Source organism: Colossoma macropomum, unplaced genomic scaffold, assembly GCF_904425465.1.
Source record: "Colossoma macropomum unplaced genomic scaffold, Colossoma_macropomum, whole genome shotgun sequence".
In the NCBI taxonomy this organism is placed as follows: domain Eukaryota; kingdom Metazoa; phylum Chordata; class Actinopteri; order Characiformes; family Serrasalmidae; genus Colossoma; species Colossoma macropomum.
The window spans coordinates 2,333,773-2,361,107 of NW_023494790.1; the positions used below are offsets into that span (position 1 = coordinate 2,333,773).

General features: G+C 40.9%; 1 protein-coding gene across 1 annotated transcript in view; it reads right to left on the reverse strand.

Annotated features, from left to right (window-relative positions):
• The window catches only part of LOC118809004 (disks large homolog 5-like), a 73,500-nt gene that overhangs the window by 14,261 nt on the left and 31,904 nt on the right, over window positions 1-27,335 (reverse strand). The window contains 14 exon segments of the mRNA XM_036571915.1: window positions 1,304-1,437; window positions 3,037-3,199; window positions 4,739-4,816; window positions 7,857-8,019; window positions 10,088-10,168; window positions 11,760-11,863; window positions 13,595-13,709; window positions 17,385-17,499; window positions 18,605-19,456; window positions 21,315-21,407; window positions 23,912-24,015; window positions 24,438-24,613; window positions 24,877-25,004; window positions 27,060-27,192. Coding sequence (XP_036427808.1) covers window positions 1,304-1,437; window positions 3,037-3,199; window positions 4,739-4,816; window positions 7,857-8,019; window positions 10,088-10,168; window positions 11,760-11,863; window positions 13,595-13,709; window positions 17,385-17,499; window positions 18,605-19,456; window positions 21,315-21,407; window positions 23,912-24,015; window positions 24,438-24,613; window positions 24,877-25,004; window positions 27,060-27,192 — 2,439 coding nt within the window.

Sequence of the window (27,335 nt, forward strand, 5' to 3'; positions counted from 1 at the left end):
TTCTATGGTCACCTGAGGTGTGTAGACTAACACCACACTCATACGCAGTAATGTGCAGATGACCCTTCATTTATACAATTTCCAGTCACAGCAGCCATCAAATACAAGTGATTCACTTTTCAGTCAGGAAAACAACGCAGAAAACATATTTAACAGGAAATGACACCGAAGCCTCAACAGCTAAATCTAATCTCAGCTATTCAGAGTTCAATGAGTCACTCTTTCCCTTTATTCCAGCTTCCGTTCTCTTCAGGAGACTCACCTTCAGTTCCTCAAAGAATCTGCAGACACGCCTCCAAAGTTCAGTCTTAGAAGCTGGTTGATCATTTTCTGAAGTAATCAAACACATTCAGTGGTGTTGAGGTCTGGACTCTGGGGTGGTCAGTCCATCGTTCAGCTTCTTTGTTTGATGTGTCCGTCTCCTTTTCTCAGTGAGGTTCTTCTTGATCAGCTACACATCCTTTCAGACCCACAGCGCTGAGTCATCTTCTCACAGTGGAAGGATGGACAGAAACACCTGTGGATGTTTTCAGATCTGAAGCAGCTTGATTTTCTCCTCTCTCTCAGAGATGAAAGCTTTAAGTGCTGTTTATCTGATGGGGGCAGTTTTGGGGTCGACCAGGTCTTCCAGGTGGTTGTTAGGAGCCCCATTTTCTCTGTAGCTGTTAGTCAGTGTTTGAGTTTTGGAACCTCATGTTTTTTCATTTATTTTCCTTTGACTTTCTCCTTCATTACGTAAGTGGATTATCTTACATCCAATCTCACAAATACCTCGTATTTGATGGCTGTTTTTTGAGTGGACATTAAATAAATGAGTGTGTGGCCTCTGACTTCTGCACAGCACCCCACAAATTGTTACATAAAATGCTGACTCAAAACACAAAAGTCGTTTTCCATAAAGTGACTTCAGTGAACAAACAAGGTTCAAAAGCTACTGCAGCTTTGATTTCCCCTTACAAAACTGCTTAGACCTTAGTACATGCAGCATCTGTCTGCACAGGATCTGAAGCTTGTACAGCTCTATTCTTTCTCTTTTTGGATCCTTTTGGTCTAAAATAAAATGCTAAATCTTCATAGTGAGAAGTGTGAACAACAGGAAAGCAGAACAGGAGCAGAACTGACACAACAGAATGAAAATAAACCCCCCAAAAAAAAGAATTAGGAACTAAACGTTAATGAGTACAATGGAGCTGAAAACATCTTACTCACTAATACACCAAACAAACACATGGAACTGAGTAACCGTAACTACTTTATAAACACTTCTGGTTGTCACGCTGGTGAAAAACGTGTAAATGCGCACCTGCTGCGCGAGTGGTTCCCCGGCTGGTACATGTGTGGGTTGTACTGGGCCAGTATAGTGATGGTGTCACACTGCTGACCAATAATGAGCCGAGCCTGCTGCTCTGTAGCATTTCTCAGGTTTATACCATTGACCTAAACAGAGAGAATAAATACTGAATTACTTGTTAAATAATGTGTATTTAAATTTCCATTTCAACCATAAAACAGGATTAATGTGCTGGTCTGCAGGTGTAAAGTGTTCATATGCAGGTGTAAAATTGATTTGCAGGTGTAGGTGTTGATCTGCAGGTGTAGGTGTTGATCTGCAGGTGTAGGCCCAAGCTGGATGTGTAAGGTGCTGATCTGCAGGTGTTGATCTGCAGGCGCAAGGTGTGGATCTATAGGTATATGCTGGCAAATGTATGGTACTGATTTACAGGTGTGAAGTGTTGATCTGCACATGTAGGTGTGGGTCTGCAAGTGTAAGTTGTTGATTTGTAGGTGTAAGGTGTGAGGTGTTGAACTGTAGGTGTAGGTGTGAGGTGTTGAACTGTAGGTGTAGGTGTTTGTATGCAGATGGAAGATGTTGGTTTACAGGTGTGAGGTGTTGATCTAAACATGTAAGGTGTCGATCTACAGGTGATCTACAGGTGCAAGGTGTTGTACTGTAGGTGTAAGGTGTTGATCTGCGGTGCAGATCTGCAGGCATAAGGTGTTGGTTTACAGGTGTTAAGTGTTGATCTGCAGGTGTAGGTGATGGTCTGCAGGTGTAAGGTGCTGATTTACAGGTGTGAAGTGTTGATGTGCAGGTATGAAGTGTTGATTTGTAGGTGTGAAGTGTTGATCTGCAGGTGTGAGGTGTTGATCTAAACATGTAAGGTGCCGATCTACAGGTGACCTACAGGTGCAAGGTGTTGAACTGTAGGTGTGAGGTGTTGATCTCCGGTGCCAAACTGCAGGTGTTGGTCTGCAGGTGTTGGTCTGCAGGTGTAAGGTGTTGAATTACAGGTGAGAGGTGTTGATGTGTAGGTGTGAAGTGTTGATCTGCAGGTATAAGGTGTTGATGTGTAGGTGTAGATTTATAGGTGTAAGGTATTGATTTGTAGGTGTAGATTTGTAGGTATAAGGTGTTGATTTGTAGGTGTAGATTTGTAGGTATAAGGTGTTGATTTGTAGGTGTAGATTTATAGGTATAAGGTGTTGATTTGTAGGTGTAGATTTGTAGGTGTAAGGTGTTGATTTGTAGGTGTAGATTTGTAGGTGTAAGGTGTTGATTTATAGGTATAAGGTGTTGATTTGTAGGTGTAGATTTATAGGTATAAGGTGTTGATTTGTAGGTGTAGATTTGTAGGTGTAAGGTGTTGATTTGTAGGTGTAGATTTATAGGTATAAGGTATTGATTTGTAGGTGTAGATTTATAGGTGTAAGGTGTTGATTTGTAGGTGTAGATTTATAGGTATAAGGTGTTGATTTGTAGGTGTAGATTTATAGGTGTAAGGTATTGCTTTGTAGGTGTAGATTTATAGGTGTAAGGTATTGATTTATAGGTGTTGATTTATAGATATAAGGTGTTGATTTTTAGGCATAGATTTATAGGTGTAAGGTATTGATTTATAGGTGTTGATTTATAGATATAAGGTGTTGATTTTTAGGCATGGATTTATAGGTGTAAGGTATTGATTTATAGGTGTTGATTTATAGATATAAGGTGTTTATTTGTAGGTGTAGATTTGTAGGTGTAAGGTGTTGAACCTCCAGCAGCTGATCTCCAAACTCCAAGTTGTGCCGCTGAGCGATGCTGCCTCCTGTAACCTTGGATACAAAAATCCCGCCGTTCTCCCCGCCCACAATGGAGATGCCTAATGGCTCCGCCCCTTTGGGGATAGTGACACTACGTGGCTCCTCAGTGTACGGCCTGCCAGGCAGAAAAAACACACATACATCATTATCTCGTTTCCACAACTTAATTATCTCATTGTCATACCTTACCAAGTCATGGCCACGACTTAACCACCACAACTTAAACATCTTATTTGCACGTTTCAACTTAATTTGCTTGTTTCTGCATCTCACTAAGTCGTGGCCACAACTTGAATTTCACAACTTATCACATTCATATACCTTACTAAGTCATGGTCATGCACTGAGAGCCCATTTCCACTCCTCAGTAAGTTGTGGCCATGCATTACTTTTATTAAGATGGGACGTCACCAGCTGGGCTTCATACTTTCGCTTTAAAGCAGAACAGAGGATTTTAAGTGGCAAAAACCCGACGAAGGGATTAGAAGCCTGACCAATACACTGGTTGGCCAATAATACTGGCCGATATGCACCTATAATTAGCAACTTTTTTGGCTGTAGAATTTCCTGGAATCCAAACTCAGGATTTGGGTTAAATTATCACAAACAGGTAAAATTCAAACATATCATTTAGCATTAGGCATAACGTTATAACACAAACATGTTTTATGAAGAGAACTCAGGAACAATAAGAAAAATAAGCCGAAAAAATGACCAGAAACCAAAATTAAGAATTCTGAGTAGCTCCATTCTCAATAATAAATATTTCTAAATATTTATATGATGTAAGACTGAGTTTCTGCTGTTCTTTTGAGTTGAAGGAGGGTGTTAACAGAGAACTGACAATCACTTTAACATTAAAATAGAAAATATAATGATATCAGCCAATTTTATTGGTCATCAGAAATACACGGTCAAGTCACATAATTATGACCACTTCCTACTTTCGCTGATGCAGCTTATGGTCTGGAGTTTTCGTGGCATTCTCAGGGCCCACTCATCCGTGTGGAAGGCACTCTCAACCGGTTTGGTTATGAATCCATCCTTGCAGATCATGTACACCCATACATGCTGACTGTCTTCCCTGGGGCGGATGTGATCCTCCAGCAAGACTAGAAGTGCTAGAAGTGTCCAACATTGGTTGGAAGAGCATGACCAAGACTTCCAAGTGCTCCCCTGGCCCCCTAATTCCCCAGACTTGAACCCAATTGAGCATCTGTGGGACCACCTCGATCGTCGTGTTTGCTCAATGGATCCTCCCCCCGCCCCCTCCAGCAGCTGTGGGATGCACTGCAGTCAGCCTGGCTCCAGATACCTGTGACACCCTACCAGGACCTTACTGAGTCACTCCCAGCCCCTCTGGCTGCTGTCCGTGCTGCACGCGGCAGTTACTCTAGTTATTAGCTGGTGGTCATAATCATGTGACTCGACTGTGTAAAACCCCTTCATAGGTCTTAAATGTTTTGTATCGATCAGGTCTTAGAAGGATCTCTCATCCCTGTGATAGAAACCGAGGGAAAGATTAAAAAATATTGAACCTAAAACCTCGAAAATAAAAATTAAATTAAAATGAAAAAACAGAGCAGAGCGCAGGTTTAAAACGTGTCTCTGCGCAGACAGGCAGCACTAACTTTCACCGTGCAGCAGAACCAACCTCAGGTTCCGTAGAGAGGAGAACCTCAGACGGGACGTTCGAGGGAGTCTGACATACGATCTGTTATGGAGCTGAGGTCTGGAGAAATGATCGAGGAGAGAGAGAAAAGGAAGAGTAGAGAGAAAGAAGGAAGAGAACGGAAAAAGAAGCAGACAGAAAAGGAAGAGGAGAGAAGGAAGAGAAAAGAGAGAAAAGGAGGAGAAGAAGGAAAAAAAAAAGGAGAATGGAGAAAATGAAAAGAAGAGAGAAAAGAATGAGTGAGGAGAGAAAAGGAAGAGAAGAGAGAGGAAAGAGGGATGATAAACACAGACAGGCTGTAGTAACGTGTGCAGGAGGAGAGACAGTGTCCAGGAGGGAAGCAGAGTCTAAAGGGGATGGAGGGGGGGGGTTCTGGGGGGTACATGGAGATATCTGTTTTTCTTTGTTTTGTTTTTATTATTATTTACAGAATTCCTGATTCATTTGATGATGAATGAACCAATAAAAATACTCCAAACTACTCAGAAAGAAACCTTGTTCCATTAACTTCCATTTCAAGGTTAGGAATGATTTTTCCTGCTGCTGTTAAGTTGTGAGATACGGAGTTTAATCACGACAGCGATGAAATTCCCACTGATGAAACTAAAGAAACAAACTTCAGATCCCAGCTGATCACCTACATTTAGATAACAAGGGGATACATTCGATTTTTAGCTGAACTACGACTGTAAAGCATCGTATATTTGATTATACAACAGTTAGTTCCAGCCACGCAAGCTGATTGGTTGAGAAGCGTCTCTAACTGAGCTGTTATTTCACCATAACATCACAGGTTTTTTACAAACACTGTATCACTCCGCTGAGACGCCGTTGCTAAGCAACAACTTGAAGAGACGCTCAAGTCATCTGAACGTTTTTACTTCTCACTTTGCCACAAACAGAAAACGGACACTTTTAAGATCACATTTGACCGACAGCCGATTTGGTCAGACTCTGAAGATGAGACGACACTAAATTCCCAAACTGTCGTCACCACTGAGCAGCTTTTCAGTCGGCAGCTGTGACAGAAGAACAGCTAAACAACCTGGAATCAGCCAGAAATGAACCCAACACCATTCGCCAAACTAAATGGGCTGTAAGATGCTTTACAGACTGGCTGGAACAAAACAACATTAATACTGATCTGGCAAAAACTGACAAAACTGAGCTGAACTTGATATTGGGGCAGTTTTATGGCTCAGTCTGATTTGGTCAGACTCTGAAGATCAGACTACACGTTTGGCGAATGGTGTTGGGTTCATTTCTGGCTGATTCCAGGTTGTTTAGCTGTTCTTCTGTCACAGCTGTCGACTGAAAAGCTGCTCAGTGGTGATGACAGTTTGGGAATTTAGTGTGAGGAGCTGGAGAACGAACTGCCGGCTGTGCAGCGAGTGGGCGGAGCTCGTTACTCTGACGTAGCAACAAGCTGCTCGTTAAGGAACTATAATTTGGTGAAGGAACTGCGAACATTAAAACATATTAAACGCCGCGTTCACGGCCCAGTTTATTAATTTATTACTGTATTTATTTAACTGTTGTATTAAAGCAGTAGAACACTCGAGGAGTGTGTTATCGCCAATAACATCACGGCTGTGATGATCTACGGTGACCAAATCACAGCCGTGATGTTATTTCGCGATAACACACTCCCTCTCGGGTTTTACTGCTTAAGTAAATGAGTCTGAATAAATGTGAGACACTGAAAATAGAGCTGAGCAACATGACAATATATATCATTATCATGATGAATCACGTCACAATACAATACAATACGCTTTTCTGAACACATGGTGGATATCGTCAGTACTTGTAAACTCCTAAAAAAGATGGTTCTTCAAGGGTTCTTCAGTAAAGACATTGGGCCTCATTTACCGACCGTTCTCAAGAAGTAATTTCGTCTTAAACCCACTTACGCAGTTTTTATTGAAGATTCTGACTCACTAATGTTCTCTAATCTGGGATTTGTTCTCAGGTAAGAACAGAATCTACACACACTCAAGAGCTCAAAGGTGGGAACAGTTCTGCGCTTTAAGAACACGTCATAAATCTGACGTAGACTTTTTCTTAGAACCTTTCTCAAGAATATGTTTAAGAACAAACTTAGGAAGATACTGGTGAATCAGGCCCAGTGTTTCTATTTAGAACTAGGAATACTTAAAGAACCATTTGCATGATTAATTGGTTCTTTGCATGGTGGAACAGTTCAGTTTGACGCAGAACGTATTGTATATAGTTCTATATAGCACAGCGTTCTTCTATTATGCACAATCTTGACATCGTAACAATGGAAGAACTCTTTCTGGTGCTACATAGAACCATTATCAAAACAGTTTTATATAGAACCGTATACAACATATTCTCCATTAATCTGAAGAACCATTTAAGAACAAACTTAAAAAGATACTGGTGAATGAGGGCCAGTGGTTCTATTTAGAATGATTCAGTGGTTCCTTGCATGGAGAAATAGTTCTTTAGATTGATAGAGAATTTGTTGTATATGGTTCTATATAGCATTGTATACAATCTTCACATCATAACAATAGAGGAACCCTTTTTGGTGCTATACAGAACCATTATTTTTTTAAAAAAGATTCTATATAGAACCAAATAAATGCATTCTCTACCAATCTGAAGAATATTTCACCATGTACAGAACCATTTAAGCGTGCTAATGGTCCTTTAAGTGTTCATGGTTCTAAACAAAACAACTGTCTTTACTAAAGAACCCTTAAAGAACCATCTTTTTTAAGAGAGAACAATTCTGACCAACTGCCTGTTTTATTACAAACAGAGCAAACTTAGTCCTGTTTAACTGTATTTAGTGCCAAATATTGAATAAAAATAATTTTATTCACAGTTTTTGATTGTATTTTTTAGAACTTATGACTGTTGGTTCTTTTTTCTCAGTTCCAGCTGATCAGAAGTCGTAAATAATAATTATCCTGACGTATCGTTTATCGAGAAAATTAGTATCGCGATATTATACGCTTGCCATATCGCCCAGCTCTACCTGAAACACAGACGTGCTTAAAGAAGCAGTGAGAGACCAAGAACCTAAGCAGAACCATCACAATGTTTGTATGAATGCTTGTGGTTCTACCTTTCTTTCCGCCTGTCCCCGATTGGTGCAGGGCTGACAGACAGTCTGGGCTGAGCGGAGAGGGAGCCGTGCGATTGGCTGCTGGTGAAGGAGGCGGCATCCGAACTGAGAGGAGAAAGGGGCGGAGTCACCAGGCTGGGACTGCTGCCCTCAGAGTGAGAACCTGAAACACATACAAACACATCAGGGGCCGTATTATAGAAACACCTCAACTCTGAAATCTGATCTGTTTAGTCTCCATGACGACTGGATTTAGTTCAGTAGCTGTTACAGAATAACAGTTCCTAACTTCATAATCTCATCATGAACTCCAGATAAGAAAACAGCATCACACAAACATCCTGACTAGACTAAACCTCCTAAATCCTGTCCTAACTTTAGGATGAACCCCAACAGGGTCCTCACTTCTGTTTAAGGTCCGTTTCTATGGTTTTTAGGCAGCTGAGTCAGCAGCATAGTTCACTACCAGCATAATGAGCTCCATTTATTTCTACTGTAAAACGCTGCTTTCACTGTGAGATGATTTTCTTTTCTAACTCTGCGTTTTAAAGATCTCAGACGCTGCAGACTCGATCTCCACCGCCCCTCTGATCACCTTCGTGTGTTAATGTTGATGATGAAATATTACAGTGATGGTGGTGAATAATGAGGAGACGGAGCTGAACGTGTGTCTGTTTATTAGGAGGAGTAACGTTAGCGCGCTCGGCTAAAGCGTTTGGGAAATGGAAACTGAAACTGGGGAGCGGCGACGCTCTGATGAACAGCAGGGGGTGCTGTCACAGTATTCACCACTTACAGTTTATCAGACTTCAGTTTTGTTTGACCCTGTTTTGGTACATCAGTAACGGAAGCTGCCTGGCTAACTAGCTTGACTATTTTGACTACATGTTTACGTTTCAGCTGTGCGCATATGGTCGGTTGCTAGGTAACAGACACAGTTGACTTTGATCGAGCAGCCCCAGGTCAATTTAAGTGTCAGGTAACTTGCAAGCAAACACTGCCCCAGCAGGTCAGTGTAGCAGGTCAGTGTAGCAGGTCAGTCTAAAGGCCGTATGAGGTTTTGCTTTATATCAGAAATGGGACTCTAATGAGCCAAAATTTCTTATTTTGGGAGAAAGAAGAAAAAGTAAAGATGCACAAATTAAGGTTTATATCGTAATTAAGAGCCCATCAATTGAAATGGGCACTATTTAATAACATTTAAGGCTTAATATTTATACAATTTCAGACAAAAAGACTTTTTAAAGAGCTGTAAGAAGACAGGCAGAGCTTCAGCAACATGGTTTCATGTTTCATAAACCTCTCCCGCAGTCACTGAGCTGAGCAGCCACATGACAAAGAAGCAGAACCTGATTGGTCCTCTTGTGCTGACTGGCTCGCAGGCTGAGCCTTATAGCAAAGTTAGAGTTTGACTTTGGAACCTTTTTTGTAGATAAAGAGTCCAAAAGTGCACACAGCTTTAAAAACACCTCACATGATGTTAAAAATTTGTCACAAATATGTGAAAAACTCAATTTTGACAAAAATGCCAGACAGAACCTCATAATTCCAAGGGGCCGAAACATCAAGCCAACTAAAAATTTAATGTCAGTTAGTTGTTGCAGCCCAAGATTAATCGTACAGATATGGCAAGGATGAAACACATGAACAACAAAATAAAGAATAACAAAACTCGCACATTATTGGACTATTGGACCAGCTGAACTGACAGGAATGTTTAAGGTCTCTTTATTTGAGCTCTGCAGCTTTTTCAATTCACGTGTGGCTTTATAATGTTGCTCCCGAGAACTTTAGGAAGCTCCTTCAACATGACTGTAACTTGCTGTGTGAAATCTCCCTGTGTGTTTGCGCTCGTTTTACGATAAGATTTAAGAAGCCAGAGTAGAGTTTAGAGAAAGTATTTACAGAAAACATTTGGGTGACTATTGACTTCCATTGTTTGTTAGCAACATTGGCCTTGCAGCTCCATGGCTGAACTATAGAAGCAAAATTTGGACACCAAACACGTCCTGCCTGATCATCTCCATCTGGAGAAAGTCATGTAAACAGGCTTTTTCACAATAACATTTCTTTAACACAGTCAAACTGGCTAAATCAGTGCATCTTTAGAGCTTCTCCTCAGTTCTCTGAGTGAGAGAGCTGCAGTTTTCTCTGATATGATGAAATTAAAGACTTTTTTAATGGCTAGTTGACCAGTAAAAGTCAACAGCTGCGGTGTGAGAGGTTCCTACCCTTGTCTGAACCCTGAGTGGAGCGGGTGTAGCGAGGCGTCGAGGGGATTTTAATCCGTTCAGTTCGATACTGAGACAAACCTGCGAAGAAAAAACAGCAGCATTCAACCAGACAGCAAAGAGAGAGACCAAGAAAGAGGAAATACATGAATCAGTAGCCTTATAGCCTCTCTCGCTCTTTACGGTCTGCAGTGCTGCAGCAGCATCACTGCAAACTGAAGTATTTTAAATTTTGCTCAATATTGTTTTAACCACTGGTTTGTAGCAATTGAGGCATAACATTCTGACCACCTCCTTGTTTCTACACTCATTGTCCATTTTATCAGCTCCACTTACTATATAGGTGCACTTTGTAGTTCTACAGTTACAGACTGTAGTCCATCTGTTTCTCTGATACTTTGTTAGCCCCCTTTTACCCTGTTCTTCAGTGGTCAGGACCCCCATGGACCCTCACAGAGCAGGTACTATTTGGGTGGGGGGTCATTCTCAGCACTGCAGTAACACTGACGTGGTGGTGTGTTAGTGTGTGTTGTGCTGGTACGAGTAGATCAGACACAGCAGTGCTGCTGGAGTTTTTAAACACTGTGTCCACTCACTGTCCACTCTAATAGACACTCCTAGCTTGTCAGTCCACTTTGTAGATGTAAAGTCAGAGACGATAGCTCATCTGCTGCTGCACAGTTTGTGTTGGTCATCCTCTAGTCCTTCATCAGTGGTCACAGGACGCTGGTCACAGGACGCTGCCCACAGGACGCTGTTGGCTGGATATTTTTGGTTGGTGGACTATTCTCAGTCCAGCAGTGACACTGAGGTGTTTACAAACTCCAGCAGCACTGCTGTGTCTGATCCACTCAGACCAGCACAACACACACTAACACACCACCACCACGTCAGTGTTACTGCAGTGCTGAGAATGATCCACCACCCAAATAGTACCTGCTCTGTGAGGGTCCATGGGGGTCCTGACCACTGAAGAACAGGGTAAAAGGGGGCTAACAGAGTATGCAGAGAAACAGATGGACTACAGTCTGTAACTGTAGAACTACAAAGTGCACCTATATAGTAAGTGGAGCTGATAAAATGGACAATGAGCGTAGAAACAAGGAGGTGGTCATAATGTTATGCCTGATCGGTGTATAAATGGTTTGATTCAGTTAGGATTCTTTAGGAAACAGTTCAGTGCATCACTTCACACCAAAATTACATCAAAACTTGATTCAATTTGATTATTCTGGTACAATTCAGAACAATGTTTTTCCCCAAAACACCACTGGCTATACAGTCATATGCATAAGTCTGAACACCCCCTGGTCAAAGTCCATGTTCTGGTGATCTTCTGAGTGTAAATAAGTAAATACACCCTCTACAGAGACACACTTCTGCACATTCTATACACAATTACTGTTTATTTACTGAATTAAACATATTGAGGAGAAAGAAATAAACTGTGGCCTGAGCAAAAGTTATGGCATATTTTAAATTTTAGGTTTATTTTTTTTCCTAAATGTAAAATCAACATCATGTTTTGTAGATTTTGACTTTGAAAATCAACAAAACATGTAATTTGACCATAAAGTTATGCATATGACCGTATTTGCACCATAATAACACTTCTGTTTTCTTCACGGTACAAAATACAACTTTAAACTAAGTGTCAGAAACACCTACACACCTTGCCGCGCGCTCGAGGGCAGAGAGTGAGTGTTGTGATGAATGCGGGAGCGAGAGGACTGGTCAGAGAGATCGGCCGAACGCTGACGACCCTGATGCTGCGGACTGAGAGAGAGAGAGAGAGAGAGAGAGAGAGAGAGAGAGAGAGAGAGAGAGAGAGAAAGAGGAAGACAGAAAGAGAAAGAGAGAAAGAGAGAGGGCGAGCGAGAGCGATCAATAGATAGACAGACAGACACACAGACAGAAAGACCAATACAGACAGAGACAGACAGACAGACAGAGATAGACAGACAGACAGACAGACAGATAGATAGATAGATAGATAGACAGACACACAGACAGAAAGATCAATACAAACAGAGACAGACAGACAGACAGAGATAGACAGACAGACAGATAAACAGACAGACAGACAGACAGACAGATAGATAGATAGTTACACAGACAGAAAGACCAATACAGACAGATGGACAGACAGATAGACAGACAGACAGAGACAGACGGACAGACAGACAGATAGATAGAGAGATAGACAGATAGGTAGATAGACAGTTACACAGACAGACAGACAGACAGATAGATAGATAAACAGATAGATCACTCATTACACAAACAAAACAAGCCCAACTAGAGCCTGAATTAAGTGAAAAGAAAAGGGTGAAAAACACATTTAAAAATAAAAAACCCTCTTTCGCCCAAAACCCAGTATTTCGTCATGCTCTGGTTGGGTGGACTCGATGTTAATCCACACTCGGGCAATTAGGCAGATGAAATAGTTTTAACATGTTTCTTATAGTTAAAATATTGTTTCTGTTTTGGTTTTAAGAACAGCTTTACTGATCGTACCCCTTTAGTATACGAGTCTATAGTTGAGGAAAATATATAATATATATAAAGATACCACGTCACTAAGCTTTCCTACAAAGCACACGGCATATATGAACTTCCTTTAATTTGTGTTATCACAGAATGTTCTCGAAATACAGGGCGATTCAAAAAGATTCATCCGATTTCAAAGCACCTTATTTTTACAACCGTGAGGCGCCAAGGAACCAATCACAATCCAATTGAAGGAGGGGGTCAGAGTTTCTGACTGTCAGTGGAAGATGGCTCCCTTCAGTCTGAGAGGAGATGAGACCCCTGAGCAGAAAGCGTTCTGCGTTCTCCACTTCAATAAGAGTGAATCCGTCATAACTGTGCAGTGTGGTTTCTGTGGGCAGTGAAGCTCCAACAGCTCAGAGCGTTCGGCGTTGGTTCCACAACACTGGATGTTCTCCGAAATCGCACTGAAAGAGCCGTGAGTGCAGCGACACCCGACATGCTCAATCCAGTATGGGATGAGTTTGACTATGGCGTTGATGTTGTCTGTACAGCTGGAGGAGGTTCATACTGAGACCTTGTACAATTACATAATAAACTTTATGCTCATTTAAACCATTTACAGTTCACTGCATTGATCTGTAACGATTTACAAGTGAAATCAATCATTTTGAAATCGGATGAATCTTTTTGAATCACCCTGTATATTTGTACTTTTATGTCTGTGATCTTTTAGCAGCCACTTTCATCATCTATAAATGTCTGATTCAAACCACACTTCCATGGTTAATCATATTTATCCATTGTAATGACTTATAAAAGGCTGTTCTGATTCATATTAAACTGAGTGCGTCTTTGAACTTCAAACCAGAGTTCAAACAGGTTTAGTGAAGTGAAGGCGGGATCAGAAAAGGGGACAGAAGAGAAAAACTGGTTAATCAACCATCATTTAAGCGTTAAGAACTCCTAACCATGCTGCCCGGTGGATAAATGCAGTGTGTGTGTGTGTGTGTGTACCTGGGGTGTGCAGTGGGGCTGTTGTTGGTCACCCAGTGACTCCAAGCTGTATAAACTGGTTTCCTCATCACGGTGGTGAAAGCAGGGCAGGGGGACAGAGCTCTGTGTGGAGGATCTAAATAAGACATAAAAATAAAACACATCAACCTCTTTTTCTCCTGGGTATATTTCTAAATTTACAGGCCCAAATCGTGAGGCAAATTATTCAGAAACTGCATGAAATAAATGTAAATTTTTATTTTATTTATTTTTTATTTTTTTGTAAAAGTTCCCCTCAAATTAACGACCCAAACATGTGTTTTTTTGATCATACACATATTGCTATATGCTAACAATTTACTGCTGAAAGCCAAAAATCTTAGATGCTCTTTGTATTTTTTTATAAAAGTAATTTATAGCTCAGATTTGTGGAAAAATGGGTCGACTTTCAGTAGAAAAAAAAATTGTGAGTTCAGCTTCTTTTATTATAAGGGTTTAAAACGACATCACCATCTATTTGACTGGAAAGAAGACAGTTACAGCTCTCATATGACCCCCACCTTTAGAATGTAGTTTATGAAATATGAAAATTATGAAGTAAAGAATACGATGAAGTGTGTTTTGGAACCACCGCTGATTCTACAGAGTTTAAAAGCTTAAAGCAACAGCTCGTCAGTTTTTCCCTTTTGATGATCTATTAGTTCAGGGGACTTTAATTAAAATTCAAGGTCCAGTTAGAGAAAATTTCCTCAAGCAAAGGTCCAGAACATCATAATGTCTAACTTGCATCATGACTCAGTGCCATATACTGTTTACTGAAGTAGCCTAGTAGGTATATCAACATCTTAGACAGTCAACAACTGAATGTCAAATCAAATAAAGTACAGTTCAGTCATATTTCAACAATATTTATTATCAGTTTTCTATTTTTAGATCACGTTGTGTGAAATAACTTCCCTCTGACTCACTTTCTTCTCCAACTGTTGTTTCTCGCCTCGTCCCTCCCCTGTGTGTGCGTCACTCACTCGAGTCTCAGTGCTCATCATAATGCACAGATCTGATTGGCTGAGTAGCGTCACGTGTGATATTTACAACACATGCGATTGGTCTGCAAGTCTCCCGGGCCGCTAAACTGGCACTGTAATGACTAGAAATTTAACGCTGATTAAAATAGGACCACCCCAAAATTAAATAATTCTCCATAGTTTATCGGTTACAGGTCCAGGTCCGCATAGGACAGCATCTGGGTCTGGACTTGGACCGCAGTCCGCCTATTAGTGACCTCTGTATTAGACCAGCATGAGCTAAAAATATTCAAAATGATCATCAGGTCTGTCACAACTACTACAAAACTCTTTGAAAAGATTGCAATTATTTGAGCTGACTGCAGGCGTTAGACGTTCGATAATCATATTTCGCCACGACAACCAAAGCGGAAAATGAGGCAAATAAATGTAAATAAATGAAAACAGTAAATGCATTCATTACGACACATCATGGGACAATAAAACAGTTGGTGCTGTAAACATGCTAAGAGTGCATGTTTATCTGTTAGCTACGTGGCTTATAACGTTTTTAGCATGTATGCTATCTAGATGTAGCTTAGCCCAACTCTACACAAGATTGCGTAATTATAGGGTGTAAAGCCCATGTGTCAAATACAAGGCCCGTGGGCCAAGTCAGGCCTGTGGCACAATCCTATTCGGCCCGCAAAATTATTTTAATTTTCTATTAATATTAGCATTTCACCATGAGCTGCACTACAGTTCCCAGCATGCACTGCAATGTAATGTGTGCTCTGGTCTAGTTCAAGCGAACAGCAGTTTTAGAAAACCTACTGTTCATTTCGGAAATCTGAAGAGGTTTAACAGTGATCTGCAGCGGTCTATTGTGGTCTATTGTTTCATAGAAAACAATTTGTTGGAGGTTTTTCAGAGACTCCAAACAGAGTGATATCAGAAAAAAAGAAAAACCGGCAAGTTGGCTGAGCAAGAGACCAAAGAAACCCACAAATGAAAAGAATTTTCTCTGTAAAAAATTACGATAACCACTGTATTTTCTTAGTTTAATGTTGTTTCAGTGTATTTTGGTCGTTTTCTTCATAACAAGCATAAACAATCACTAACAGCATGCTAATGTCTCGGTAGCTAGCTAGCTAACTTTCCCGTTCCACCTTAAATAGTCCAGCAGTTCTGACGCCTGAAGCGCCATAATGTAACTGCTGCACCATTTAAGGTGGAACGGGAAAATTTGAACAAGAAGCTGGTGAATATCTGACTTCAGCTTCATATCACTGAAGAATTAGGGGTGTGTGATAATAAATAATTGCCCCCCTCTTTGAAGATCATATGATGCCCTAAATGTAACTAAAGCCCAGCAGTGAGGAGCTGAACTTTACCCTCCTCTGCTGTCACTGCAGACTGGCAGGGTCGCCTACAGAGCAGCGCTGGTAGCTGTTAATGAAGTGATGCTCTTTTTATTTGAGGGTCCCATTTCAGAGGGAAGATCTCAACCACTACCCTGTAACTCAGTTCCAATGGGCAACACTCAGAAACAAGGGGTAGGGGTAAAAAGAAGAAATGGGACTGGGTCTTAGTTGCCACCCCTGGTGTAATGTATTATTTCAACAGTACATCCAGTGTTAGCTACTAATCACCACTGCTAGGAATCAGTCTGTTAGACCATCACTGGTTTGTACTTAAAGACAAGACAATTAACTGTTAATCACAATTATTTACATCACAATTAATCGTGAGCTGAAAGATCATGACAGCCCTGATTATGCTAACGTTAATACTTGAGTCTCCATGCAACGCTACTATTTTAGAGCCCAACATATCACAATTTTACACTGAATGGAATTTTTTCCCAGCCCTAACATTTGGGGTCTGAAGTTTACTTCTTTAGTTTTGGGTCATTCTTCAGAAACATCCATTTTTGTGTCCCTAGTGTTTACAGATATATTACACTTAAAAAACACGTTAGGATTGCAATTTATTTCGATTTTAAAATAAAACAATGTTATTTTAACAATTAAACCATCTTGAGCTTCAATTTAGCAATATTGTTTTTTTAATCAATAATATAGAATTCCAAGCTCCACAGAAAAGCTCGTCCCCACAGTCATGTGTAAAGGCTGAGGCCGTATTTTGAAAAAAAAAAACATGTTTTACTGCAATTTTAACTATAATAATCTATACATGACTATAGAATATATAAACTAAATGACATGAAGAAGACTTTTATAAAATATATAATGAATGCTGTTGTCTCCAGGAGTCGTGTCACTGGTGTTACTGCATAACAAAAAATCTCTTATTTTGAAATAAAGTCACACTGATGACATCACTTCACTTCCTTTTACCTGTTTTCTGAGGATCTATGAAGAAAAGCTCATGGTGAGTCCACTGTGTCTTTCAGTTATCAGAGATTTTCTCATTTAGCTCATGATTTCATATGAAGCTTTTAGCTGAAGTCACTGGTGTGACCGACTTTATTCTGAGGTAACAGTGAAAAAATAGAACACAAATGGATTAAATTACATATTTTAGTGGATTTTCCACGACTGACAACATGTGGTTTGATGCTCTGTAGCAGTTATTCTGTAAAATGCATTGTTCATTAAAAATGTCTCTGGTGTTCCTTTATTATGTGGAACACCAATGAGGATCAGTAACACCAGTGACTCCTACGGAGAGACAGAATAGTGGACGTTTCTGTAGAATGACCCTTTTGCACTAGAGCTACGAGACTAACGCAACACAAAGCAGCCCAGTGTGAACAGCGCCACCCTGTGTCTGGTTGTACTGACGTGTGGGTGAGGGTGGGTGGTGTCCTGGGGGAAAGAAGCCCATGCTGTGCCTCTGAGAGCGCTGAGGGGAGAAACGCACGACATCCGAAACATCCGGACACGCCTCATCATGACCCTGAAGAAGAGCAGGAGACGGGTTAGAACTCTGAGAACTCTGAGAACATACAAGAACAACACATGAGCACCACATAAATTAAGACACCACCGTGTAGCATACAGAGGTTTGTTTCATGGCATCGAGATCTCTTGTGTTTAGTGAGTAGGGATCTATAGTGTGTAGGGTGTAGTACACAGAGTGTAATATACAGTATGTAGTATGCAGTATGGTACTTTTAGTGGTATAAGGGTCTACAGTGTGTAGAGTGCAGTACACAGAGCGTGATATACAGAGTGTAGTATATAGTATGGTAGTTTTAGTGGTATAGGGATCTACAGTGTGTAGAGTGCAGTATACAGAGCGTAGTATACAGAGTGTAGTATATAGTATGGTAGTTTTAGTGGTATAGGGATCTACAGTGTGTAGAGTGCCGTATACAGAGTGTAGTATACAGTATGTAGTATACAGTATGGTACTTTTAGTGGTACAAGGGTCTACAGTGTGTAGAGTGCCGTATACAGAGCGTAGTATACAGAGTGTAGTATATAGTATGGTACTTTTAGTGGTACAAGGGTCTACAGTGTGTAGAGTGCCGTATACAGAGCGTAGTATACAGTATGTAGTATGCAGTATGGTACTTTTAGTGATACAAGGGTCTACAGTGTGTAGAGTGCAGTATACAGAGCGTAGTATACAGAGTGTAGTATATAGTATGGTACTTTTAATGGTATAGGGATCTACAGTGTGTAGAGTGCAGTATACAGAGTGTAGTATACAGTATGTAGTATATAGTATGGTACTTTTAGTGGTATAGGGATCTACAGCGTGTAGAGTGCAGTATACAGAATGTAGTATACAGTACGTAGTATGCAGTATGGTACTTTTAGTGGTATAGGGATCTACAGTGTGTAGAGTGCAGTATACAGAGTGCAGATACAGTACGTAGTATGCAGTATGGTACCTTTAGTGATATAGGGATCTACAGTGTGTAGAGTGCAGTATACAGAGTGTAGTATACAGAGTGTAGTATATAGTATGGTACTTTTAGTGGTATAGGGGTCTACAGTGTGTAGAGTGCAGTATACAGAGAGTAGTATACAGTATGTAGTATGCAGTATGTTACCTGGAGTGGTATGGGTATCTGTAGAGGTGTGAGTGCACGCCGTTGCGTCGACGCGGAGTTTGATTTTGCTTTCCTAATCTCCAGCTCATCCACCGCGTGCCGCATCACTTCCTCATCACAAGCCCTTCTCGGGGTGGGCGTCCCAGCGTCCCCCGAGTTCTGCCGCTGAAGCAGGTTCCCGTTCCGGTCGAGCCCTTCCACCCCCAGCTCGGACCTCCCTCCGGGCGTGGCAGGTGGCGTGCCGGTCGTGATGGTGGAGTCGGAGGCAGAGCTTCCCTGCTGCTTGTGTTTAAATTTGAAAGAGTCACTGCGTTTTGGTGGCTCTGGAGGGCTCTGCAGCGCCCCCTGTGGCCTGGAGCCAGCGTGAGCTAAAGTGACATACTCTCCCAGCTTGGAAGGCGTTTCCGGCCGCTTGAAAATGTCCGCGTCGAAAATCGACTTACGTTTCTTTGGTGTCTTGAAGATGGAAAGGGGCGGAGCAACCTCTGGTGTTGCCATAGCACTCGCCATCACCTTTGGCCAGGTGCCTCCGCTGTGTTTCTGAGACGCAATTCCCTTTTCCAGCACCGCTTCTACAGTAATTCCGTCACCGGAGGCTATGGGGTGGAAGGTGAGGGGTCGTTTGGAAGGGTCTGGCCGCTGGTAGCAAAGCTCGTGGTATGTCTCTGTGGGGCATGGTGCCCCCCGCTGGCCGCAGTAAATGTCGCTATGGGTCGTGCTGCTGCTGTTGAGAGGCTGGCTCCTGCAGTTGCGTGTGTGCACCTCCAGAGGGGGCACTTTCCCGTTAGAACCGTGTTCACACTCTCGTACGCTCTCACTCAGACTAAGACCACATACACTGTGAGGGAAGACCTGGGAAGGGAAAATAATAAAAATCAACATAACAACATTACTTCAAACTGAAAGCCGAATTTGTTAATAACGATACTGCTTGATTATAATATTTCAGCCTCTGTATGAGGAAAATGCATTTAAATTTACATAGTTTCATCTTTTCCTCTAAATGTACTAAATCAGCAAAGATATGCTGGTAAAAGTAAACAAATTGACAAAAATGCAGACAAAATTCAGGCTTCAACACAGCTCAGTCTACTGATTATAATATAATAATAAAAAATATTTATGTAGCACTTATTTATTTTAGCTACAAAATAAAAACTGGAAAGATAAAAACACTACGCTCTAAATTTTTAGGCATATGCTACCCTCGACAAATATGTTTTAATCAGGATTTAAAAACAGCTATCGAGATTTTCTAGAAAGCTATTCCAGAGTTTAATGCAATGTCATTTTAAAACTTCATAATAAAAGAAGCTGAACTCACAATTTTTCAACCTCCCCACAAATCTGAGCTTTAAACTGGATCTCAGATGGTGTCTTTTCAGAGATCTACACTGTAAAAAATTATTTTTATAAAAAAATACAAAGAGTTTTTTGGCTTTCAGCAGTAAATTGTAAGAATTTAACATTATGTTCATGATCATAAAACACATTCTCTGTTAATTTGAGGGGAGTCAAGTCAAGTCAAATTTATTTCTATAGCACTTTTTACAACTGATGTTGTCACAAAGCAGCTTCACAGAAATCCATTAAAGACAAAGTTTTAACATGAAATGTAAATCCTCCAGGTGAGCGAACCAGGAAACCTTGGGAGGAACCAAGGCTCACAAGGGGGACCCATCCTCCTCTGGTCAAACTACCTACAAAATTATTATATGCTTTTACGAAAAAAAAACACCAACACTTTACTTTTGTTTCATGCAGTTGCTGAATAATCTGCCTTATTCATGTAAATTCAGATGGAAAAACCGAAATACACCCTGGAGAATAACTGGTTAAATTTAAAGGTTTTTAAAGATAGAGGTGTGTTTTCATGCATACAGGATACATTATAACTCATTATAATATAGTTTATAATACATTTTGAGCAGTTTATTTGCTTTTCAACATTTGCACACTGTATAGCAGTGCGTTGTCACAGTCAGAACAAAATTAATTTCTCCAAAATCAAATTTGCATGAAAAAACAAAAACATTATCAACTTTAAATGTAAGTAATGTAATAAGATTTCGCTCTGAATCATTTTAGGCCTTTACTATTTGTCTGTTTGTTATGAAATGTGGACCCAGTGAAAACGACAGCTGGTATTCCCTAATTATATTAATAATATAAAATATAATATATATATATATATATATATATATATATATATATATATATATATATATATATTACTAGTAAGGGGTGGGCGATATAGCAAAAAACATGGTATCACGATACTTAAACTTTATGATACATAAGTATGATATTTAGTTTTTCAAGATAGTTGAAACAGTGTCAACAGCAGAGCAGCAGGTAGGCGATGGGGAGCACTGTGGATAGGGCTGCCCACTGCTCCGGGCTCACTGCCCCTAGTGTGTGTGTTCATTAGTGTGTATGTGGTGTTTCACTGCACAGATGGGTTAAAATGCAAAGGTAAAATTTCCCCGTTGTGGGACTAATAAGGGTCACTTAACTAACTAACTTATCTTGTATCATGAAAATATTTTGAAGCATCGTGATATAATATTGTTGCCACACCCCTACATGAGGTTGTTCAACGTTTTAAAGTACTATCAATACCCCTGATGTAACAGTCGGTCCAACTGCCCACCAGGACTGGTATGTGCACATTACAGTGCTGTTCAGTAGGAGTGAGGAAAGTGCTGACCTTCATGACGGAGAGAGACAAAGACTCTCTACAGTCCCTCAACAGCGCCTCGCACTCGCTCAGAGACTTATTATCCACAGCAATCCCATTAATCTGCATGAGAGAGAGAGAGAGAGAGAGAGAGAGAGAGAGAGAGAGAGAGAGAGAAAACACTGCAGATTAATCCCCCCTCGATTCTCCAAAGAGCCAATATACATGCAAATTTTCCTCACTGCACAGAGTTCAGCTAATTAAAACTACAGGACGTCCAGCACTAAGACTTCACTTCTGACTGCGATTAAAAACCCAATCAGGGGGTAAAACAGACTGCAAACTCTGCAGCTCCTCTTGGAACAGCGCTACCGAACCCTCCACTGCCCAAGAAAGTTGCAAAAGTTTAGGCGCCCCGTCATATTTCATGTATGGTGTAAAAAACGTTTACATATCCTCTACAGTGAACACACTTTAATACACAATTACTGCTTATTTAATGAATTTAACATATTTGAAATGTAGCATAAAATGCGTAAGTCATGACAGATTTAATATATTTTTGCTATAAGCTAAACTGAGTAAATGAATAGCAGTAAAATTTGCTGAAAAATGCCACATTTATCTTAGAAAGTTAGCATTAATACTTCCAACCCAGACAAAGCAGTTCTAGTATTCAGATGCTCCCCAACCTTAAAGGGGAAACTCCATGACTGAAGTCGTTCAAAGTGGTTTCGGTGTGAAACGCTCTGTTCTAGAGAAACTTACAGAGTCAGAATTGTTCACAGTGGTGGTGATAGGAACCAGACGTCCACCTCAAAAAGCTCCCCTTACAGTTTAAATGGTTATTAACAAACTATTTTTAAATGTATTAGGTGCTGTGAGGCAAAATAGTCCCCAAAGAAAACGTATTATTTCAGATTTATCCACTATTTTCCATCATCAACATTCCATATAAACTCAGAAGACTCGTGTAGGTTCACTGGTGGTTCTGGATAGTAAATAAAATGTCTATATTTGTGTTGTAGTCATGGCGACCCCTGGTTCCTATCACCACCACTGTAAAGACATCTGAACCATTTCACACCAAACCACTCTGAATCACTCTGTTTACATCTCACACACTGAGTTATGCAGAATTTTTGAAATTTGAAATTTAGAAAAATTAGTGGAATTCCCCTTTGAAGCTGGCCTAAAACTAGGGTTTAATTTGTTAACTGATGTGTTATTTAAGCATTCTGTAGCTCAGCACTGCATCCCTCAACCTCACTGTTTTAACAGAATTCACAATTTTATATCATTTTCATATTTATCATATTTTTCATCAGCGCTCTCTCATTACAATAATCGATATGTGTCACACAAATACGGCCACTGGGAATCCCTGTGGTGTCAATGAAATCAGGACCGCTAGCCTAGCCACTGAGCTACAGGCTAAAACCAGGGCCGGTGTATGAGGAGCCTGGCCACTTCGTATTTCCCCCGTTATGTCAAAAATATGACTGCGAAACAGCAGAGGGCGCCCGCGAGCCAGCCCTCAATGAATGGGAGTGAATGGAGCTCAACGGCTAAAAATGAAAAGTTAAAATAGTTTCTAATCACTGAACCAGAACTTTAATTGTAGAAAGTAGAAGGACGTATTTTACTAAAAAAACAAAGAAAATTCACCTGTATGTTTCCTTTTTTCTACAGCAAACAGGTTTTGGGCAGCAGGACGCTAACATTACTGCTACCGAGTGCTGATTGGTTGGCGAGCAAAGCAGCTCATTGGCTGTTCACGCTCACTGACGTCATGAACGTACATGAGGCTCCGTTTTAAACTCCTATAACTCGAGTTTAAAAGCTCTTTAAAAATATAACAGCAGTGCTAAAATGTTTTATGCTGTTCTGTGTTCAGGAAATTAATGTATTATTTTACATTAAAAATATTTAAGCATTTATAAACTATGATTTTCGCTCAAATGCTCCATCTTAACCCATTCATTTTGGGCTTGCTCAGGAGCGCCCTCTAGTGTCTGAAAAACTCTGAAGTCATTACAGTGTGGGAATTCTCCTCTCTACAAGTTCTCTGGGCTAAAACCTATAACCAAGCTAGTATTAGTGTAATTCTTAGCTCAGACGTCTAACAAAATCATAAAGAAAGTCTTTAGTAAAGAAAATGGTTCTATATAGAACCATAAACGCTCAAAGAACCCTTCACATGATTAAATATTTCTTTGCATTGTGAAATTGTTCTTCAGGGTTCATGGAGAATGTTTATGGTTCCATATAGAACCTTTCTGAATAGGGTCCTATATACCAAAATGGTTCTTCTACTGTGTACCAGCTTGAAATTGTACCAACCGAAGAACAGAACACCTTTTAGTGCTATATTAGAACGCTTTTCAAAAGGTTGATGATTCTCCATCAATCTGGAGAACAACTTCACACTCAAAGATCCCTTTAATCATGCAAAGGGTTCTTTGAGTGTTGATGGTTCTATATAGAACCCTTGAAAAACCGTCTTTTTTCAGAGTGTGTAATAACCTGACTTGGATCAAGTACTGTTTTCAGTTAGGCCCAGTTTACATTACTTTAGGGTGAAAATAAAGTGAAAGAAATAATCAGAGGATGATGTGTGGACTCACAGCGAGCAGCCTGTCTCCAGGACAGAGAGAGGCGTCTCTCGCTGCGGGGCTGCCGGGGGCGATCGAGGCCACGTACATGCCGCTCTCCAGCACGAGTCCACTGTCTGAGACAAGAGAGGGACATTCAGTACATTCTCTATTGAATAATTCCCTACAGAAAGCAAGAAACTACACAGAACACATGTAAATAAATGAAACAGTAGAAGCCATATCGCCCCCTACACTTCCTGTAGTGTATTACAGTCTGTCAGAGTGACTGTGTGGATCACATGAACATTATAGAGGCTTTTTAAACGAAACAGTAGAAGCCATATCGCCCCCTACACTTCCTGTAGTGTATTGCAGTCTGTCAGAATGACTGTGTGGATCATATGAACATTATAGAGGCTTTTTAAATGAAACAGTAGAAGCCATATCGCCCCCTACACTTCCTGTAGTGTATTACAGTCTGTCGGAATGACTGTGTGGATCATATAAACATTAGAGCCTTTGCAGCCGTACTTCAGTGAAGGAGTGATTTTACTACCTTTACTCCCCGTGAGATTCAGATGGACAGGTGTGATTATTCTTCCTCCGAGAGACCGCCTCCTCCTGACCACCATGTTTATGACTCCGCCCCCATTCAGCACCGCTTTCAGCACCTGCTTCCTGTCCTTATTCACCAAGTCCACATCGTTTATCTTCAACAACCAGTCATTCACTCTGTGATGAGAAAGACAACAGGTCGCTCTGTAGTAGGAGTTCAGGAAGACTTCACATCACATTATTCTGTACGTAAACTCTTATTTTGTTTATTTTAATTTTTAAGACCATTACAGCAGGCCTTTAAGACTACAGCTAAACATTAGCCACTTGGCTGACACTGGCACATTTATCTTGGGGCTACATCTTGTTCTTTTGTCCCTGATTTGTAAGTACAAATAAATACATTTCAAAACCAATAAATAAATGAGGCCTCATCCTACCGTAGCCTTCCATCTGCCACACTTCCTTTGTCCACCTTTGTCACAAATATCCCGCAATCCCCGGGTAAATATGGATCATTCACCCCTTCTGCCACGTCAAATCCCAAAGCCTTCAAATCCATGTCCTCCTGAAGGAAACACAGCTTCATAAATCACATGCTAATCTCTCACAGCCATAGATGAAGTGCAGTCTTGGACTAAACTCTAATGAAAATACTGATCTGCCAGTGAAAATCCTTTTTGGTCCAGCCTTTGGCTTAACCTGGATCTGGGAAACCAGCTCCCTCAGGTCTCCCTCTCCCTCACAGTGGAGTTAGCATTAATGTTAAAACAGAAAAGGGAAGGGAATATTTGATATAATTAAAAAAAAAAAAAACAGCATAACCCAACTATTACTTTCACCGTGCTTAATAGAAGGGAAACATGCCTGTTTTACACTCCCAAGCACAAAACTGCAGCAGTAAAACATTATGCATCAATTTAATTCATCATTTTGTACGTATTCTGCTCTGTGCATTGTCAGCAAGTTGGGAAGAGAAACCTCTGTACCAAAAACTACTACAAAGGGAAACGCAGAACCACCAACCTAAAATCAAATGCCAAACACTACCATTCTCCAACTTTCAGCATCATTCACCACTAAACACCAGCATTCATCAATCAACATCACCATTCACCACAAACCACCAACATTCTCCACCAAATATCAGCTTTCTCCCACCAACATCATCATCATTCCCCTCCAACGACCATCACTCTCCATGAAACACTGGCTTTTTTCCATTCAACTTCACCATCCACCACCAAATAGAAGAGTGTGGTATGTGCTGGGGAGTGGAGGATGACGTTTGGTTGGAGAATGTTGGTGTTAAGTTGGGGAACGATAGTGTTTAATGGAAAACTACAATGTTTGATGGGAAACGTTGAAGTAATGGTGTTTTGGTGAAGAATGATGGTACTTTGTGTAGAATGATGGCGCTTGGTTGGAAAACAATGGTGTCTAACTGGAAAATGATGGTGGTTGGTGGAGAATAGTGGTGCTTAGTTGGAGAACAATGGTGTCTGGCTGGAGAATGGTGGTGCTTAGTTGGAGAACAATGGTGTCTGATTGGAAAATGGTCGTGCTTGGTTGGAGAATAATGATGTCTGGCTGGAGAATGGTGGTCCTTGGTTGGAGGATGTTGGTGCTTGGTTGGAAAATGGTGGTGTCTGGCTGGAGAATGGTGGTGCTTGGTTGGAGAACAATGGTGTCTGGCTGGAGGATGGTGGTGCTTGGTTGGAGAACAATGGTGGTGCTTGGTTGGAGAATGGTGTCTGGCTGGCGAATGGTGGTGCTTGGCTGGAGAACAATTACGTCTGGATGGAGGATCGTGGTGCTTGGTTGGAAAATGGTGGTGTCTGGCTGGAGAATGGTGGTGCATGGTTGGAGAACAATGGTGGTGCTTGGTTGGAGAACAATGGTGGTGCTTGGTTGGAGAATGGTGGAGCTTGGCTGGAGAACAATTACGTCTGGATGGAGGATCATGGTGCTTGGTTGGAAAATGGTGGTGTCTGGCTGGAGAATGGTAGTGCATGGTTGGAGGACAACGGTGTCTGACTAGAGAATGGTGATGCTTGTTTGGGAGAACGGTGGTGCTTGGCTGGAGAATGGTGATGTCTGGTTGGACAATGGTAGGTACAGATGGTATTTGGTTAGGAATGGTGGCATGTGGTGGAGCATGATGGCTCAGTGTGTTCTGGACTTCTGGTCTTCATTGTGTTTGATTTTATAGTAGCCTTTGGTACAGAGGTTTCTCTTCTAACTGTTAATTCCCAGTACATACATTAGACATACAGATCTGTGATGGATCACCAAGCATGACATGTATAAAGTGATATATGAAAGTAATACAGAGTTTTACAGGGTAGGTAACTCCACAGAGTACATCTGGGCTTAACGTGAAAGTTTGGCAAAAAACGTAAGTTGTTAAGTAATCTTAAACAGATCTATTATGTAATTTCTGATACTGTTTGGACAAAAGTCCAGACAAAATTAAGGCAGATGCCACTGTTTTTAGCTATGAGATGTACTTTTGTACATTTTATAGACTGACCTGTCTCGACCTTTGAGTGGAAACTGTGTAAATTGGATCTTTTTGCTTAACTACTGCTTTAAGAACGAAACAGTGCAGAGTTAAACCTACACTCTCCCTCTCAAACTCCACCACCTCCGTCTCCCACTCCAGAGAGTCTGTGTCGATGGCTGAATCGTGGGAGTTGTGAGCCATCAGTTGTTGGTACCGTGCTTCCTTGTCTTGCTCCTCCTCCAAACGCTCTCTGGCCAGAAATGACCAAAACATACATAAGAACAGTTTCAACCTCACAAAAGGCATCAGTTTATTCTTTAAAGTGCAGAATTATTACTCCTTTCTCATTTCCACGTATGCAGACACATTTCACACACCGTTCTTTGGAATGGA